The sequence below is a fragment of the Sesamum indicum genome, unplaced genomic scaffold (assembly GCF_000512975.1).
Source record: "Sesamum indicum cultivar Zhongzhi No. 13 unplaced genomic scaffold, S_indicum_v1.0 scaffold00155, whole genome shotgun sequence".
Lineage (NCBI taxonomy): Eukaryota > Viridiplantae > Streptophyta > Magnoliopsida > Lamiales > Pedaliaceae > Sesamum > Sesamum indicum.
Genome location: NW_011628063.1, coordinates 1,379 through 20,244, shown reverse-complemented (window position 1 = coordinate 20,244; position 18,866 = coordinate 1,379). Strand labels below are relative to the sequence as shown.

The window sequence follows — 18,866 nt, the reverse complement described above, 5'->3', positions numbered from 1 at the left end:
GGGCCTTTAATGTGTTTGGATGATCCTTCGGCCAACCAATAGCACTAATGTCATAACCATCAAGGACTACAAATCGGTATTCAGGAACTGGAGAAAAATCATAACAGGCAAGACCATCACGTCCTGGAACGTTCAGTACTGGAAGTAATTTGTCACGAGGCAGATTGTATAGACAGTGGTTGCCAATCATGTGATATATGGGACCATTAAAAACGCTAAATTCATTGACAATTTTCTTAACAGCAGTTAGAGATTGGTCCTTTGGGCAGAATCCATCAACAATATCTCCAAAGTTGATTACAAACTTCAGGTTTTCTTGATTCCATCTCTGAACTGCTCTTTGCAACACAAGCAGGCTGTGCCTGTAGTACCGAGGAACACCAAGAAATGAGCGGCCATCAGGAATATCAGCATACTGAACATCAGATATCACCCCAAAGGAAATTAGAGGCTGGTTTCCTTGTGCACTAACAAGTCCATTTGCATAACCCATTCAGCAACAGAACAAGAACCTAGAGAATGGAAATAATGAATTATTATCAACTTGTAGTTGTGCATTCACACTGAACTATTCCAAACCATAGTAGATAAAAGCTGTTATGCAACATAAGAGTCGGCAACTAGGAATATTTTCCAATTGGACTTCTAAAAGTATTGAATGATTTGTAACAGCAATACCAGCTAATAATGATATAATCACCTTCCAGACAAATAATTATACTGTTACCAATCTAATCAACATAAAATCTCCAATATGTAACCAACATGTGAACATTTCAGTAACGTATGGATGTTCAGTTATACGGGCATTGATAAGCAAATTAGCTAATACAAAGACATAGCTCATGAAATATCTGATAACATCAGCTCCTGATTTAGGATTCTAGACCTCATAATGTGGAATCAAGCTTCTATTCTTCAAGATTGTATAGTAAGAGCAAAAGATCCATCTTGATCAATAAGTTGACAAGTTAAAGAAAAAACATAACCTCAAAAAAGAAAAAGACCTTAACATAATGATTTTAAATCTCTTTAACCAGAACTCATCTCCTTGTTTTGGTAGAAGGGAAAGGTATCCTCCAATGCAATGTATGGTTGCAAGTGTTGGGATATTTTGAGGCACTACCAATCCTATAGTTCTACATTAAAACGAAGTTCAGGATTCCCGCTCCAAAAAAGTTGCAACAAAGGAAGGCGTCTAGCTCTTGTATCAAATAGCACAATGATAATCGCCCGGGAAGGGTAAGAGAGCCTTAACAACAGAGCTATTTGGAGCCATTTACACAGAAAAAAAAAAAAAACAAAAACAAATTTTTGCAAGTTGAAGTTAGTTTCTGCATTAATAACAACAATTACAAAAACAAAAAGAAAGCCAAAAATGTAATACGTTGACAGTTGATTTTTCCTCTTTCCACAGAAATATAAAAGATGATCATTGCGAAATTAACTCAAATTATTATCCAGGCTGCAGAGCAGATAGAGGTCACCTCCGCCAAAATTTTACCGCATAGATTTGCATTAAACCAATTCAGAAAGTCCTCAACCTTCTCGCACCCCACGGAAAAAAAGACAGAAGATGGACTAGCATGCATAAGAGCTCAAGATAGAACAAGACAAACGAATCGCGGTAAAATTACAACAATCTGATCGGTCGTGAACCAAATACCAAGCAAACACTATAAACGATTCAACCGCAGCATTGCCCCAATGCACATCACACGTAAAAGTAGGAATTTTCTTTCCCAAAAACAGAAAACAAAAATATGCAATAATGCATGAGAATCAAGAACTAGAAAATTATATAAAATCACACACGAATAACGTACCTTCCACCGGAAATCCGAAGCACCAATTGCGGTTCCAGCTGAGACTAAAGCGGTGAGACAACAGTGGGGTCCTGCAGCGTCAGAGAACAAGAAGTCCTTCCCCCCAATATACGACGCGTTGGGCCGGTCACCTAATTGATCTCTTCTTTGATTCAAAACAGAATAATTTGCGTTTGATTGAGAGTGGGAGAAGACTTTGATTATAGAATGAAGAGGAGTTGGTTGTGTAAATTAATAATCTGTATTCCTAATTCTTTTTGTCAGAAATATGCGACGTAGAGTTGATGAATTTGTGAATGTGTATCATGGATTGATGCCCCCAACCTACCACTCTAATTTGCATTTTCATTCTCTCTCTCCTCTTCTTACATCTTAACTTGCGATAATTATATTGATTCATATATTCTTTTGTGTTTTTTATAGTTAATTAGTAGGAATAATATAAGTTTTAATACAAAAGAATGTTTTATTTTCTACATTCAAATAAATATGGTTAAAATTAAGAAATTTTGGTTATAATTAATTAACATTGCAATTGTCATAATTCTTTATAATAGTCAAAACATTTATTATCATTTTTAATTATTACTAAAGCATTTGGTATGATTTTTAATACATGAGAGTGGGAAGCATGTTTTAATATAATTACACCATTTTTCAAAGTATAAGTAACCTTATTATTAAATTAGTGAGACATTATTAGAGTTGGAATAGGATAAGCTCTACTCCAAAATCCACGAGTATTTGGGTTTTCAAGCAAAGGTGTGATGACAGGGTGGGATGAGTAAGTGTGGAAGCAAAGCAAATGGTGTGCTAATTTATCTATTCAAACTTCAACTACGTATGTGCCTTCAACTTTATGTTTACAACTATATTCACAATCACAAATCCACAAATATGGGTTTGACTCCAAATAAAAAAACAAAAGATTGAGGTTGAGTCAAGGAATCGCATTCACAAACCAATTCCAATGCAGATTGTGTGTCATTTTCCATTACAACCTAATTTCATTACGCCACTACCAAGTCCTCGGCCCCCAGTTCAGCATCCAAACTCCGCAGGATCTCCCTAAACAGCCCCAAACTTGCCGACCACTCACAATTCAGTGATCCTCTAAGCCTGTTTTGCTAAAAGCACTAGATTGAACCGCCTAAGTCACCAAAAACAGCCGAGTCCACCCATGTGTTTGGGCGAACAGATTTCCGCCATGCAATCCAATTTTCTCCCGATGCCACAGTTCCACCAAAAATCTGCCATGAGAGATTCCAAATCCCGACTTAGGTTCCCGGCAGGTGGCAACCGAAAACAAGGCATATCAAACATTCGTACAGCTTGGATAAGAACCTTTTCGACCCGCCTGTGAGAGAAGTTTTTCTTGCCATCCTAGCACCCGTTTCCAGAGTCTGTAAATATCTCCTTTTTAGAACGCCCCACCTTAGTTGGTAACCCCAAGTATTTCTCAAGTTGAGGCACCACTCGAACATCCAGAATTGCAGCCTAATATTCTCACCCCCTCTGTCGACACATTGACATGGCCTCCCATTTGCCAAGTTCAGAACAAATTTAAAGCGCAGCGTCCGTATTCCACAGGCCATACGGAAGATCATGGACCAAAACCTGAAAAGAACACCAGTCGAAATTGACATCCTCAGGTAACTCACCAAGCCGAATAGATTGTGAGGTTAGAGGTTTCAAATTTCAATGAAAAGTCCAAGACTGCATTGCGAGAGCGTGGCGCATATCAACCACAAGGGTTGAAAACAAAGCAAAACCGATTCTCAAACACCCGCCTGACTGTAACTCCATGTGAGGAACGTAGGAAGCCCAGTCCGCGAACAGAGCTTCAAAGTTGGCAGCCCGACGAGAAAAGAGACGGACAACCAAAGTGAAGATTACGTGGATCCACATTACCATCTCCAAGACCCGTCAGCATAATTAACCCCTCTTCCTTCTCCTCCATTGAAACAAAGCCGTATAGCATAAGCAGAATATCACCTTCAGTGATCGGCACGGGTCATAAGCCGATCTATATTACATATTGACAGTCACTCCTTTGGTGTGCTGTCTCACTTGTTTGTTTAACTTTCCAAAATCATTTGCTTTCTCCCAGTTGAGATTTTCTCCTTCAAAATCATGCTTCTATCTCAACCCTTTCTATATTGTCATTTTCTCTTGATTATATCATATTTTAATGTTATAGTCATTCAGCAGAGTCAATCGAATATATTTGAATATTATTTCTCTAAACATTTTCACGTGAATATTTTTGCTCACAATCGAAATAAATCATTCAATATACATATTTTTAGATTTTAATGAACTAACTAAAGTACAGGGTATGCTTTGCCAAAACTTCCACCTTCCGTAATGTCAAACAAGAAGCAAGTAGGAACAATGTGCTCACCCAAGAATTTGTAACTGATTAAAAAGCTATAATCCTATATAGATTGCGCAGTTGCTTGTACAACGCTGCAAAATGTTAGCAGCACGCACAAATAATGCAAAAAACACAAATACAAGACGACACAAGGGAGTTATGGAAAAAATTGAAGTGTGGCTCTCTCTCCATACAATGTGGAACTACTATTTACATCCAAAGTCCATGGAAGAGGGCGACCATTTGGCCACCTTCATTAAACCAACACCATCTTGGGTTATGGTGCCCTGGCCCCAATCTGAATAGCCAAATTGAAAAATCCCATAATTTCATGAGATTTGCATTGCATGATCTTCCCCGGCATCGGTGCAGTAGCTGATTATCCAATAACTCTTCATAATCTCCTCAGATGGTCCCTTGTGAAGAAGGGGTGTCTTAGGGCTTCCTTAGCTGACAACCTCTCTGCAGGGTCGTATCTCAAAAGCCCTTGTAATAAATGGATGAGGTCTCCTGCAGAGTGATCTACATGTTGCATGATGAGATTCTGGAGTCTGGGCAACTTCAATACAGCTTTAATGCTGTCTCTAGATGTTGCTCCCTCGGGCCAGTCTAACCTGCCCCTTCTAACATACTTCTCAGCATGTCGGCTGAAAAACAAGGTATGAAGGCAACTTAGAGATTTGTTCTACAGCTTGTCCTATCAAGATGAGAAGCCAAGCTACTTACTCTGCTTTCTTCAACATGTGTTGGGGCAAGGGTCCAAGAACTTTTTCCATCATGGCAAGGTGCTCCAAATTCTCATGTGTTTGGAATAATGCTTCACCCTGCATCAGAGGTAGACTTGGTAAATATTGACAGATCATGCGAAGTTATACCACCAACCATCAGAAACCAAATGAATTGAGCTTCTGATCAGCATACCGAGCAAAGCTCCACCAAGATACAGCCGACACTCCAAATATCACAAGGGTAACTCCATCCAAGTCCTACATAGTCAACAACCAAGAGTCATACCCCAAAGCAGTACAAGAACATATCAAACCTTCAGACAGAGAAGAAATAAAATCTCAAAATACACTACCTAGTATGACTTCTGGAGCTCGATAATGTCGCGTTGACACAATATATGACTGGTCCTGCCTGTCATAGGTTGTGCTACCAAAATCAATTACCTTGATAGCGCTAGACTTTGGAATTCTCTTGTAATATGAACTATCCTTGGGTGACTTCGCCGAAACCTGAAGACAGATGCCCACACAAATACAAAACACAGGGTCAGAACAACATAAAGGAGAACTTATTTTTGACGGAACCTGGGAGTAATGAGTTTACCCATAAAAATATATTAAAAGGGGTCACCCAAAACTACCTTGTAGTCGGGAACTTTTAGGTATTCCGACGAGACGAGAAGAATATTTTCAGGCTTCAAGTCCGTGTGGATGAGATGCAAATCATGCATAACTGTGGTAATAGAGAACCAATCAACACAACACCAAAGAAGAAACCTAAGAACTTATGGAACTGAATGGATCAGGTTTCATGCAGAATGATCCTTGCTATTATCAATAAGTAACAAAAGAGATGACTACTACCAACATCCTATTAATAGAATCTTTCATAAAGAACATTATATCAAATGGGGAGAAACTATTTACACACATGCTACACATTCCAACAGTTGTCTGCCAATCTCACGGACAAGATCAATGGGAAATGAGCGATAATTGTTTTTGCGTAGGAAATCGTATAAGCTTGGTCCAAGCTTCTCAAAGACCTGTTGAAACCATTTAAGTCCATGGACAGCTTTAATCCCCATAATATTTGTTAGGTTGGGGAAATTAATCCACCAAATCAATTATATACTTACAATACAGATATGGTTACGATAGTCAAACCAGTTCCGTATTTGAACACAACTGCAAGGAATAAACTTGTTCAACCACTGCAATTATTTCGCAAAAGCCCAAAAGATGGCAGAATCTTCATATAGTCAAATTAAGTACTCACCGATTGCCACCTTTGTCATGTCTACCAAGTTGTTGGAGCACATCTACCTCAATCATTGCTGCTTCGCGATACTTCTTAATACCGCGAACAATTTTGACGGCTCTTTCCCTGTCCCAGCACTCTAAAACCTGGCCAAATGTGCCTGCACAGAAGAATATCAATTAATAAAAGCAAAGATAAAACCACATCAAAGCAGAGGAATAAAGCAGAATTGCCATACCTTCACCCATCTTGCTGTGAATCTTGTCTGCAAAGAGATATCCAAAAGTAACATGAGTACAACCGATTTATAAGTGCATGTCAGTAATATCATAAACAATGAATCAAACTACAACATAGTTTCTTTTTACTTTATGATCAAAACAAACTTTTCCAACCATTTGAAAAGGTTATTATTAAGATATAGTCAAACCCTTAAACTCTGCAATGCCAAACTCAAAAATTAACCAGACTCGTCTTTCGTAGTAGTTTAACATAGTCTATAAAAAGATCTATGTTAAAGAAAAAACTACAAAACAAAAAAAGAAAAAAATAATAGGTTCTGATGATAGTGAAGGTAGTTACAGCGAGAAGTTAAATTTTCTCCGATCTCAAACATATAATGCCCATCTTTGTCATCTTCTCGCCATGGGGGAGAACCATTTCGAGCCAAGCCCTTAACAAACAGAGAACTAGGATGGTCCGAGAGGGCCCTTGAAGGTGCATAGCTTGTCAGATTCCCAATCTCTTGTCCAGAAAACAATCCTAGCTGAGCCTACACACAGGCATCCATTCATATTTTCCTCAAAATCAAATATTATTAATTCGTTTACCTCCTGGACACCACTGCGCACCACACCATACAAAATCTATTCCATAGATCTTGCCAAGAAAAACGAAAATTTACAAAACAACATAACAGCTTCAGATGCTTAAAGATATACTCAAGAATTAACATTTGAATTGAAGATTAGAAATAAATCTTGATATAAAGATTCAGAAACCAAAAAAGAAAACACATGTCCTTTGCAACTTATCAAGTTAATTCAACAGTGCCTTTGTTCGCTCATAAAAAACAGTTGTGCATATACGAGTATCAAGTTTTAATCTCCCGAGCATAAACAAGACCCTCTTCTACGTCAATATCAGGACCACCCAACTCGCAGATCATAAAAGAAAAGAATAAAGCATAACGATCTAATAAAAAACTTAATAAAACACAAAGATCTATAGCAATTAACAACCCCCAGATTCATCACACAAAGATAAAAACTTTATTCATACCTGATCCAATAAAAATCATAATTTTCCATCAGATCTACAAAAGAAACCACAAAAATAATGAACAAATCCAATAACTTAAAGATCTGACCGAAAATACCTTGGGAGCTTGAGGAAGAACATCCCATCCCAAGCGCGGCCTTTTCCTCGGCCGCCGATCCATCGTCAGCTCGGTCACGCGCTCCATCTCCATCTCTGGATTGGGCGAAAATTCTAGAGAGAGAATAATCTTTTGGCGGAGAGAAAACACTAGGGTCTGAAGAGAGAGAAATTCGTGCTGAAAAGATAAGCTGTGAGGTGAGGCGTGAGGACGCTACCTAATATTGACCTAACATTGTGCGCCGACTCGGTTGTGGCGAAATCTGGCCGTCCACGTGTCGCGCCTACAACCCCCGCTTTTGATGGATGATTCTTCTCTGCCTTACAAATTCAGATTGGGCCGTTTACTTAGTCATATTGGGCTATATTTCGAAGCCCAATTCAAGCATTTAAAAAAATCAAAAGCTGGAAGACTCAATCTGAACAATAATTTATACCTATCATGCCCCATAATTGCAACAATCTGAACAATAATTTATACCATCCCGACCGACTAGAGTAACATTATCATCAGAAATATAATTTCTCTCTTTTAGTGTATTTATTTTAATTAGATAAATACTATTATGTCTTTTTTATCTCTAACACGAATGTCTATCATCAATTTATCAAGGATATATGTAAAATCAGAATTTAAAAAATATTCACACAAATGAATTAATAAAAGCACTAATCCTCGTATTCCATGAAAAGTTCATACGACATCTAAGTATTTTCATAAATTATGTATTAACATGTACCAAACATTCGGCCTCATAAAGTTTGGTGGTTCTGAAACGATGAATATAAATGCACGATCTATAAATAATTTGATGTGGTCTTGCAACAATTTTCTTCCCTTCTCCTAAAAAATATAATTTGTTATGCTTAAAATATTTTCCTTTATATCATTGAAGTAATAAATTACAACGAAAATATATTTACAAGTTATCTTTTATTGCAAATTTTTTAAATAAACAACTTCTGTTCGAAATACATATTTAGCTTGTTTATTTAATAATCTATAGTTAATGATGCCTCTACTATCCTTTTATCCGAAGGTGAAAGCGAAATTTGTATTAAAAAGTAGGCAAAATTTCACTTTTGGTCCCATTAAATAGGGCCATTCTCACTTTTGGTCCCGTGCTTTAGGTGCTCAACACTTGTAGTCCCAAAACCCTAATTTTTTAACGCTTTTAGTCCCACACCGTTAAAAACTGACGGAAACGGCACGTGACAGTCACGTGCCGTTAGTCAACTGGTATGGTCCATGTTGGTCAACGGCAAAATATCACTTTTGGTCCCACTAGATAGTGTTATTCTCAGTTTTGGTCCCACGCTTTACGTGTTCAACACTTGTAGTCCCAAAATCCTAGGGCCCGTTTGGTTGTGTTTTCATTTTCATTTTCAGTTTCCAACATTTGGAAATAGGTAGAAATGCTTTATTGATTTTTGTGCGAAAACTAATAATATATTTGGATTAGTTGTTTCCAAATGTAGGTATATAGGTGTGAGAATGTTGAATATATGTATATGTATTTTTGATGTGACAGAAATTGGTTATAAGGGTTGACCAAATTGATTGAACATTTGTGTCTTTTTCTATTCATATTTATGTATAGATATATACATATATATTGTGAATGCCAAATAAAAATGTGAAGAATATACTTTATTCAATACTTTATTTAAATAAGTTAGGTCTAAATTAAATAAATAACTTAATATGACCAAGACATCAACAATATAATTCTGTTTATATTTTCAATTTCAATTAAAATAATAATAATGATGATGATGGTTGAACAATTCAAAATATTATTTTTATTAGATATATAATGATATTAAAAAATTTAATTAATAAAATTAAATATATACAAGATTGTATATATTTGGGCACCTGATTCATACGAAATTTAAATATATACAAGATTGTGTCTATTAGATCATATCAGACGGTATGATTTAAAATCACATGGCCTGATTCAACGATACACCGTCTTGAATGATTACTCTTATGTTCGATATCAGATGGTTTGGTTGTGTTTTTAGCATCTTGTTTAATTTTTTTTTCTTGGGCTTGGGTGTGTTTTCAGGGGATAATGATTTGTTTATTTCTTGATGTTGTTGTTTGGTTTTACAAAAGAGTTGTAATGTTGTATGGAAGACCATCTTGATGTTGTTGTTTGGTTTTACAAAAGAGTTGTAATGTTGTATGGAAGACCATTATCGATTAGCAAAATCTCTGAAAAATTTTAATTGTAATGTTGTAAAATTCCTCTCCTTCCCACCTCTATTTTTCTGCAATTTCTGGAACAAAATCGTGCTCGAGCTCAAGCTCGAAAATAATGTATCGAGCTCGAGCTCGAGCTCAACCTCGGTGAGCTCGTCGAGCTCGAGCTCAAACTAAGAACCCTCTCACACTCAGTTTCTTTTTCCTTCCCAGCCTCATTCATGGCTGCTCTTAGGCCTCTCTGTCTCTCTGCATTTTACCATACCAGTGGTATGAGAAGTTGAAGTTGCAAGATTTGGTCCAGAGGATGACTCAATAAAAACAGATTAAACAAAGAACCCTCTCACACTCAGTTTCTTTTTCCTTCCAAGCCTTATTCATGGCGGCTCCTAGGCCTCTCTGTCTCTCTGCATTTGCATTCTTCTCACTCTCACTCACTCTGCTTCAGATGTTGAGTTGCTTTTGATGAAGATTAAACTTTCATTGCAAGGAACTGCCGAGAACTTGCCGTTGTTGTCGTGGAATATCTCAGTCCCACTCTCCATTAGGGTTTTGGGACTACAAGTGTTGAAAATGTAAAGCGTGGGACCAAAAGTGAGAATGACCCTATCTAGTGGGACCAAAAGTGATATTTTGCCGTTGACCAACATGTACCGTACCAATTGACTAACGGCACGTGACAAGTCATGTGCTGTTTCCGTCAATTTTTAACGGCGCGGGCTAAAAGTGTTAAAAAATTAGGGTTTTGGGACTACAAGTGTTGAGCACCTAAAGCGCGGGACCAAAAGTGAGAATGACCCTATTTAGTGGGACCAAAAGTGAAATTTTACCTAAAAAGTATGAGGTTGTGTTCCATTAAGTGTAACAACTAAATAAACTAAATGCATTTTTAAAGACAAAGAATACTTGACAGTTGCATTTAGGGGTGGCATTCGGATCAAGTTTTTCAAATCCCAACCTGATCCAATCAGATTCGTTGATATGGATGGGGTAATTCAGACAAATAACAAGGTTCAGCTAAATTCGAAAATCGATTGAAATGTATTGGACCGAGCGTCAAATAGAATAATATTACACGAAAACACAATCTTGTACAAATTAAAGATTAAAGAGAAAAAAGAAGAAGAAGAAACGTACTACAATCTAGGACTCTATGAGTATGTTTGGTTTTGATTTTGGCCCATCTTTGAGATGGGACAAAATATAGAGTATGTTTGGTTTGCTTAGTTTTGTAAGTTTTGAATATATTTTTGATTTAATTACTTTTTCCAAAAAATATAATTAATTATTATTTTAAATCACTCACAACTAAATAAATTATATATATTTTTATACATATATATATATAAATATATATAAAAGATACATGATTTGACAATAAACAGTACTTTTTGTCTCCCCACTACCCAACATCAAACATACAATACTTATTTTATATTATCTCTAAAACCAAATCCAAACATACACACTATCTCTAACTTATTTTTATTTATCTTTGTTTTTATCTCCACAAAATACCCCAAAACAAGTTAAAAACAAAACCAAACATTATGTATGTATAGCTCCAGCCTTTTGCCCAAGTTTCCAAGTCTAGTTTTCACCCTTTACTTCACCTATTTTTTTTTACTTAAGAGAGAGGAAAAATTTCCTTTAAGAAAAAGGAAAAATTTCCTTTTACCATTTGTGGTGATTCGGTGCTATCATTGTTGTTATTGTCATTCTCCGTCGTCAGTGATCGTCTTGCCTTAGAGTAATCTCTCTCTCTATATATAGGTATATTTTTTTTTTTTTTTGTATTAAAATCAAATGTAGAAAATAGGTCTACCATTCTTCCCAAATAGTTTCATTTGTATGGGTCTCACTATCTCAAAATGAGAGATCCAAAGCGTCTACTTCCTTATAAAACAATTCAAATGATAATAGAAATAACAAAAATTCATATACTTCATCTCGCTTCAAGAACTAATTTTCCACACAATCAACGCTTGATATCTGAAAATTGTTAGATGAATTTATTAGCACAACAACAAATATTAATATGGTGTTTTTATCCTGGTGACCTTTAGACTAAATGTGATGTGTGTATATATATACATATATATTAATTATAATCATGAGTTGAAAAATCTAAATTTGAAGAGGACCAAAAATGTCACACTCCCTATAGTTAAAGGATCACAATTGTATTTTTCTCTTATATTTTTCACACCAGGGCAAAAACGCACATCAACAAAACTAGCAGAAAAATTAAAATTTTTCAAATTAATTAAAATGGTCACATACCAAACATGTGCTAACTTATGATGAATTTTAACATTTTTTGACACATCCGACTAAATATGCTAATATTTTTCAATTGTAGTCTTCCACTACAAATTAGAATTAAGAGAGAATCAAGTGTCATCCCTATATTTACAGGACAAAAATTACTGAAATAAAATATCATCCCTATATTTATACAAGCAGCAATTCAAGAATTCCCTTGTGGCGCAACTTCTTCTTTCCCATCCTTGATCTTCGACAGAGCTTCCGCAATCGAATAGGTGATTTTGTGTCTAGACCCCACATATACGAAAATATTTATTTTCATTTGTATGGATACGAGTTTGGATCTAACATAAAACTTGCGTCTGAACCTAGGTAATAGCTAATAATACGGTGTAAAATTTCACTACTAAATAATGAGCATACTTGCAATTACAGTTACAATCTTAAGGAGCCTACTTGTATTTTTGTAAAAATCAATATTAAGGTCATTTTTATGAGGATAAAATGCACATATCAAATATATTATACTGTTTGTGCAATATAAACTAGCAACATCTATTACAACTATTTAATACATTTTAACTTATGTAACGCATTTGTTACAACATTAACTATCATTATTGTGTACGTTTCAATCTCACACTTTTGGTCCAAAATTTTAAAAAAATAACATTTTTGGTTCCACGATATCTTTTTATTTGATATTTAATAAAAAAGACTACTTTAACATGCAATTAAGTGTACGGACAAAAAATGCTATTTTTTAAAAATTATGGAACCAAAATTAAAAATTCGATAACCAATTAAAGCATCGTGATCTGATATATACACATGAGGGCTTTAAGTTAATTTGTAGACATAACCTCGTCCAACCACAAATATTCTGAAATAGTACAAAGTTTCAATTACAATTGAGAAAGACAATTAAAATGGCATATTATCTACTGAATAAGTAAATAAGAAGTGAAAATCTTACTTGCATTATGAGGAAAGGTGTTGCTCATGACCTGCGTTTCCGTTGATCATCTGCAGAAGACTTAATAGAAACCTGAAGGACATCATTTCCTGCGCTCTGTTGTTCCTCTGCAATTCGCTTTGCAGAAGCTACAAGAGAAGGGTGACAGTCAACTAGCTCCATCTTTTCAAGGTTTGGGAGTTCTCCTATTTCAGAAGGCATCTCTTTCAACTTGTAGCAATGCTGCAAGATTAGGCGTTCAAGCGATGGAAAGCTCTCGTAATCCACGTACCAATACTCTAGATCAGTGTCTTCAATCAGCAGAAATTTAAGTCGGAAAAATTCCCCCTCGTAAGTTTCCCAAGCTCGGCCTTGGAAGGCATAGCATCGCAGTTTGAGCACTTCAAGATTCCGCAATTCAGCAATATCACTCATGTGTCCCCAAGGAAATCTGAGTCCACTTAAAGTTAACTTTTTAAGGCTTGTAGGGAAGATAGAATTATAAGATATGGCGGGGACAACACGCTGGAAAATAGGATTCATCACGGAACATTTGAGTGATTGAAGTTCACGGAAGAAGTCAAGATTATCAAAGCAATACAAGGGTTCAACGTCATCCGGCCCTGTTTCAATTCGAATTCCTAATTTCTTAAGATTTGGGATTCTTTTAATAACCTTTCTGGTACAACTGCGACCACTAACATCTAAAAGTGTTAAGAGGTTTGGTAGGAGGGCGTCCTTAGAACTAGGATTCGGTAGGTCGCTTCCCATGACTTGGAGATGCCTTAATCCTTGCATAGTCCAAATCTCCATAGGCAGATACAACCGAGAAGGCCCTAAAGGTAAGATGCTTAGATATTGACGGACAATCAAGTATTGAAGACTCTGGAGTTTGGATATGGAAGCGGGGAGTTTTCGGTTATAAGTGATGGCAAGGTACCTTAACCGAACTAGTTTTAAGAAGCGGACTGTAAGTGCATCCAATACCTTTAGCAAACCAAAAGATAGGTATATTGGCACTGGATATTGATGGTGCGGCCCGGTACAAAGGAGTGAATGTGCATTTTTTGTGGCTTGCATTGACTTGCGGACATCTTTGATGCCAAATAAAGTGTTGTTGTGGATGCAGATCCGGCGCTGGCTTTCTATATCTTGATTGGCATAACTATTTATGACATAAAAAAACTTGTCCTCCCAGCCTTCTCTAATACATATATGCCAAAAGGCAGAATATACGTTGCACGTTTTAATTCCACCAGAGGAGCTGCGCTCGCGAACCTGAACAACATTTCTGGAAACAAGGTCCTTTAGAAATATCATGGCAATATCTGACATAGGGTCCATAGCATGATCTTCATCTTCAGAAACAGGGTCCGTTGCAGCAAGATTTTCTAGCGCTTGAGACATGGCAAGATCTTTAGACTCAGGGTCCGTATCAGAATCTTCGGACTCAGAATATTCTAAGTCTTCATCAGCCCACCACGATTCAAGAAATCCCTCGGCGTGCCACAATTTCATGAGCTTGGTGGCAGAGATGTCATAATCATGCGGAAAAACTGCCATATAGACAAAGCATGGTTTTAAATGTTGAGGTAAGTAGTAGTAGCTCGAAGACAGTACCTCCGACACATGTTTATCTGCACCAATAACAATATGCACTTCATTAGCTACTTGCTGCCAATACTCGAGATTCTTCTCAGTTTGAGATAGGTGGTTAGCGATTGCAATGATAGTAAGCGGAAGTCCTTGGCACTTCTCGGCAATCTTCCTCCCAGCTTTCTCGAGTTGAGGAGGGCATAAATTCTCTTCTCCGAACACGTTGGCACAAAGAAGATGCCAACTTTCTTCTTGATTTAGGAACCGCATTTTGTGGAAAATTTTTCCGGATTCTGAGCTGATACTAAGAGCTACACCTTCTATCCTACTTGTTAGAATGATTCGACTTCCCACTTTATCGTCCGGTAAATAATCGTTCAACATATCCCACACTTCCTCATCCCATATATCATCCAACACAATTAGGTATCTCTTACTCTTCAAACAATTGTGCAGATGAACAAGTAATTCCTCTTTACTTTCTTCATGTGTTGTATCGGTCCCAGGATGTAATATCTGAGCTAGAATACGAACCAGGATTTGTCTCAACCGGTATTTTGGGCCTATTGGGACAAACACACGACATTCGAAATGGCTTACTATATCTGGATCTCCATAAACTTGTTTGGCAAGAGTGGTCTTGCCAATACCCGCCATCCCAAATATTGGGACAAGTAGGAGTCCGGACATATTTCCTGTAAGCATATCTTTGAGAGAAATAATATCATCATCTAATCCAAAGATGGTTGACTTCTTCTCATCCAGATGATGATCGACTCCCGACGAAACATGAGCTGCATCATTGTCTTCTTCAGACAGTGATGAGTTGTGTAGTTGCTTCTTCATCTCCTTCACTGTTTTGATAAATAGATTAATCTCTTCCACAATCACTTCCAAGGCCAAGTCTTGAGATTGTGTTGATGGATAACTCATCTCATCATCATCTCCATCCATGATTTCAGATTGTACATGGGATTCAAATGCGTCCTCTAATCGACGTACAGCCTCTGTGATTTGCCGCTCCTCCGAACCAAAAAGATTCCTTCTGAGAATTTTTTGTAAGTTGCGAATGTCGTAAATAAGATGCAACAAGAGCTTATCATCAATCTGGTTAAGAATATCATTATCAGAGAGCGAAAGTGTATGCTCCAGAGAAATCAAAGCCGCATAAGCCATCACTGATTTCTGTCTCTCAGTCTCAGACACCAAATGGGGAGAAATTTTGAAGCATTAGCATCTCTTCATCATGATATGCTGCTGCTGAAATTGCCAATCACAAGTCAACCATAGTATAATAAAATGTACAACTTGGCGTGTCTAAACATATATAATATAATAATGGGCGCTGAAAAGAATCTAGGACAGCTGCCCACATGGAAAAAATTCAAATAAATCCCTAATCCTTGTTTATTATTTGTAACAACAATAAAGGGGTGTTTGCAAAAATTTTAAATTTTTAAAAGCTGATGAATTTAAATGATTTTGAAAATAATTATTAGGATAAATTACAACGACTTTTTCTGAGTTTTTGCATAATTATGATTACTCCCATATTATTTAAAAAATTATAAATACCTCCTCATGTTTGATGAACCTATATAATTTTTGGATGGAGGTATTAAAAAATATGAATTGGATGGATGGCTTGCAAGAACTGCCAAATGTTTTATTGGTAGGTGACATAAATTTCAACACAGAATTACCTATTTGTGAACTCTAAGAAAATTTAAAAATTCTACTTCAAAATTTAGTCTGCTGACACATATTTAATATAATTAATGTGATATTACATAATAATAAGTGTACAACTTGGCGTATAAAATAAAATTCTACTTTGAGAATGAGTCTGCAGCTGATACATATATATTTAATTAATTAATATCATGAAATTGAAGATGATATAAAATAATAAGTCATTGATTGAGCGTCATGTGGAAAAATTAAAATAGTATTATATAAATATATATATGGGGTGGCAAATTTGACATTTTGATGTACATATCTATATATGTACACACACGTATATTAGAATGCTCTTTGACTAAAATGGTTCAATTTTTACCAACTACTATTTTTTTTAGAATTTCTGATTATTTAATTGTAATGAAAACTTTCTATTGGTAACTTAATATTTTTACACCAATTTATCTTATCATTTAATCTATGCAACAACTTGGCATATCTTTTGGCCAAGATACATATTTTTTCTTATTTTTCAATGTCTCAACCACTCTTATTTTCAAACTTGCATTAGTTAGTTTCTCAAAATTATACATTATTTAAATGTTCATGAAAAATAGCAATGGCTGATAAAGATGTTTGATGTATATATATATATGTATATATATATATTTAAAATAGGACAAGTCGATGCCTTTCATGTAAATACATACTTATATGAGCTGTGAATTATTGAAGTAATACTTGATAATAATATCATTTATAATCTAATAGTTGATAGTTTATATGTGTACAAACACGCATGGGCGACATCACTAAGCCTTAAACATCGAAAGACATCTGCCATCTTTATTATTTGGATAACTTGCATAACACCCCCTTGTATTAGCGAAATTCCTTTCTATTATATTTATAGGTAAAAAATCTCCATGTTATCTAAAATACAGTAAAATACAAAAAAAAACTAACAGAGAGTGAGCCACACGCGCGGTTTGTGCGAATTGTCCTTATCTTTTTTGTTGATTTTGAGGTTTTTTTATGTGGGAAAATTTTCTCATTTTGTTTGATATTTTAGTATGCACATGTTTTAAATTAATAAATGATATTATAAAAATTAATATACTAAAAATTCACTTTTTAAATTTAAAATTTATATGAATATAAATAAAAGTTACTTATAATATTATATATTATTAATGAAATTCAATTATTTAATTTAAATATATTCTAATATTCATTTATAAAATACACTATCTAATATCGAAACACCTAAAAATTATATCAACTTTTTTAAGTTATATAAATATCAAAACACCTATTTTTTTTTTAAGAATGTTGTTTGACTAAAATGATTCAATTTTGAAGAATTACTAATTTTTTAGTATTTTTAATCATTTAAATGTAATGAAAACTTTATATATATGTTGGGTACACTTAATATTTCTTAGTATTCAAATAATTTATTTTATCATTTAATCCATGCAACAACTTTTATCTTACTATGGCTAAAATCATGCCAAATGTTTTGACCATAATTTTTAGCCGTAGCAAATAATGTTTTTACGATGGAAAAGTTACTTTTTGCATCGGTTTTATCTAGTGGTCATCTACCATAGTTTTTAGCCATAATCATTAGTATTGTAGTCAATAATAATTCTTTTTCTAATGAAGCACTGCACGTGCTCCTTTCGCTAACAATTTAACACAAATGGGTAATGGGATGAATTATAATTTTTTTGGACTTATAAAACTAAATATGTTAAGTCAGATAACAAAGAGATCAAAATAAAAAATAATGTACCAATAATGGTTTTGGAGCCAAATTGAATCTTGACTAGAGTTTCTAATTTGTTTTCAAAATGTACTTACACAATTCAATTGCAGCACATATATGCACACACGCAAATGTTGTCTTTTCAAAAACTAACTAAAACTGAATGTCGACTCTCATCAAAATTTCTGTTACAAAGTAGAAGATGAATAAAGTTTGCAAGTCCGATTTTGACTTGCCTTTGAACCTACTCTGACTACTTGCCTTTGCCATTCTCCTCCAGAGAGCTCTTCACACAAACTTCCAGACCAGCAAATCCCCAGGCGTGTTGTATTTGCTTTGCTGAAGCCACAAGAGAAGGGGTGCCATCAACTATCTCTATCATTTCAAGGCTGGAATTTTCTTCAATGCTTCGAGGGATCTCTTTCAATTTGTAGCAGTGGTGAATGAGTAAGCGCTGAAGACATGGGAAATCAAAACAACCAACTCTCCAGTATTCCAAGTCAGTGTCTTCAATTAGAAGAACTCTAAGTTTCAAGAATCCCCCCTCAAAAGTTTCCCATTCCGGCCCTCGAAAGGCGTAGCATCGTAGTTTAAGCACCTCAAGATTCGGCAAACAAGCAATAAGATTCATTTCTTCCCAAGGAAGTCCAAGTCCACCGAGTGTTAACTTTCTAAGAAACACTGGGAAAAATGGAGCAGGAGGCTTGGGGCCAAGACCCTGCAACTTGAGATTAGGATTCACTGCGGAACATTTGAGTGATTTAAGTTTAATGAGATAGACAAGATCATAAAAGCAAATTAAAGGTTCAGCA

The 18,866-nt window shown here is 35.5% G+C and overlaps 5 protein-coding genes across 7 annotated transcripts in view; all 5 read right to left on the bottom strand.

Annotated features, from left to right (window-relative positions):
• LOC105179367 (manganese-dependent ADP-ribose/CDP-alcohol diphosphatase-like) overlaps window positions 1-2,202 on the bottom strand; it is a 2,898-nt gene extending 696 nt beyond the window's left edge. Inside the window, 3 exon segments of the mRNA XM_011102973.2 lie at window position 1; window positions 4-512; window positions 1,827-2,202. The exon segment at window position 1 is cut by the window's left edge and continues 696 nt beyond it. Of these exon segments, the coding sequence (XP_011101275.1) occupies window position 1; window positions 4-493 (491 nt within the window). The 5' untranslated portion in view covers window positions 494-512; window positions 1,827-2,202.
• Window positions 2,203-4,108: 1,906 nt separating this feature from the next.
• On the bottom strand, window positions 4,109-7,773 carry LOC105179366 (serine/threonine-protein kinase AFC2). Of its 3 annotated transcripts, XM_011102971.2 has the most exons (11): window positions 7,571-7,773; window positions 6,775-6,964; window positions 6,431-6,457; window positions 6,211-6,352; window positions 6,071-6,119; window positions 5,863-5,977; window positions 5,573-5,664; window positions 5,285-5,441; window positions 5,125-5,189; window positions 4,930-5,027; window positions 4,109-4,850 (listed from the first exon to the last, which is right to left on the bottom strand). In XM_011102971.2, the coding sequence occupies exons 1-11, from the start codon at window positions 7,661-7,663 to the stop codon at window positions 4,598-4,600; spliced, it is 1,281 nt and encodes a 426-aa protein (XP_011101273.1). In that variant the 5' UTR covers window positions 7,664-7,773; the 3' UTR covers window positions 4,109-4,597. The 3 variants fall into 3 exon arrangements, with proteins under 3 accessions (XP_011101273.1, XP_011101274.1, XP_020546968.1); XM_011102972.2 differs by lacking the exon at window positions 6,775-6,964 and having other exon boundaries at window positions 7,571-7,744; XM_020691309.1 differs by lacking the exons at window positions 5,863-5,977; window positions 6,071-6,119; window positions 6,431-6,457; window positions 6,775-6,964; window positions 7,571-7,773 and having other exon boundaries at window positions 6,211-6,229.
• Window positions 7,774-11,986: 4,213 nt separating this feature from the next.
• Window positions 11,987-13,959, bottom strand: LOC110011330 (putative late blight resistance protein homolog R1B-16). Its single transcript, XM_020691307.1, has 2 exons — window positions 13,026-13,959; window positions 11,987-12,336 (listed from the first exon to the last, which is right to left on the bottom strand). Exon 1 carries the CDS (start codon window positions 13,815-13,817, stop codon window positions 13,050-13,052), a length of 768 nt encoding a protein of 255 aa, XP_020546966.1. The 5' UTR covers window positions 13,818-13,959; the 3' UTR covers window positions 11,987-12,336; window positions 13,026-13,049.
• On the bottom strand, window positions 13,874-15,844 carry LOC105179417 (putative disease resistance RPP13-like protein 3). The gene is made up of 2 exons (XM_020691319.1): window positions 13,945-15,844; window positions 13,874-13,889 (listed from the first exon to the last, which is right to left on the bottom strand). The coding sequence occupies exons 1-2, from the start codon at window positions 15,774-15,776 to the stop codon at window positions 13,874-13,876; spliced, it is 1,848 nt and encodes a 615-aa protein (XP_020546978.1). The 5' UTR covers window positions 15,777-15,844.
• Window positions 15,845-18,397: 2,553 nt separating this feature from the next.
• LOC105179365 (probable disease resistance RPP8-like protein 2) overlaps window positions 18,398-18,866 on the bottom strand; it is a 1,834-nt gene continuing 1,365 nt past the window's right edge. The window contains exon 2 of the mRNA XM_011102970.2: window positions 18,398-18,772. Coding sequence (XP_011101272.1) covers window positions 18,726-18,772 — 47 coding nt within the window. The 3' untranslated portion in view covers window positions 18,398-18,725. The remainder of the gene's footprint in view (window positions 18,773-18,866) is intronic.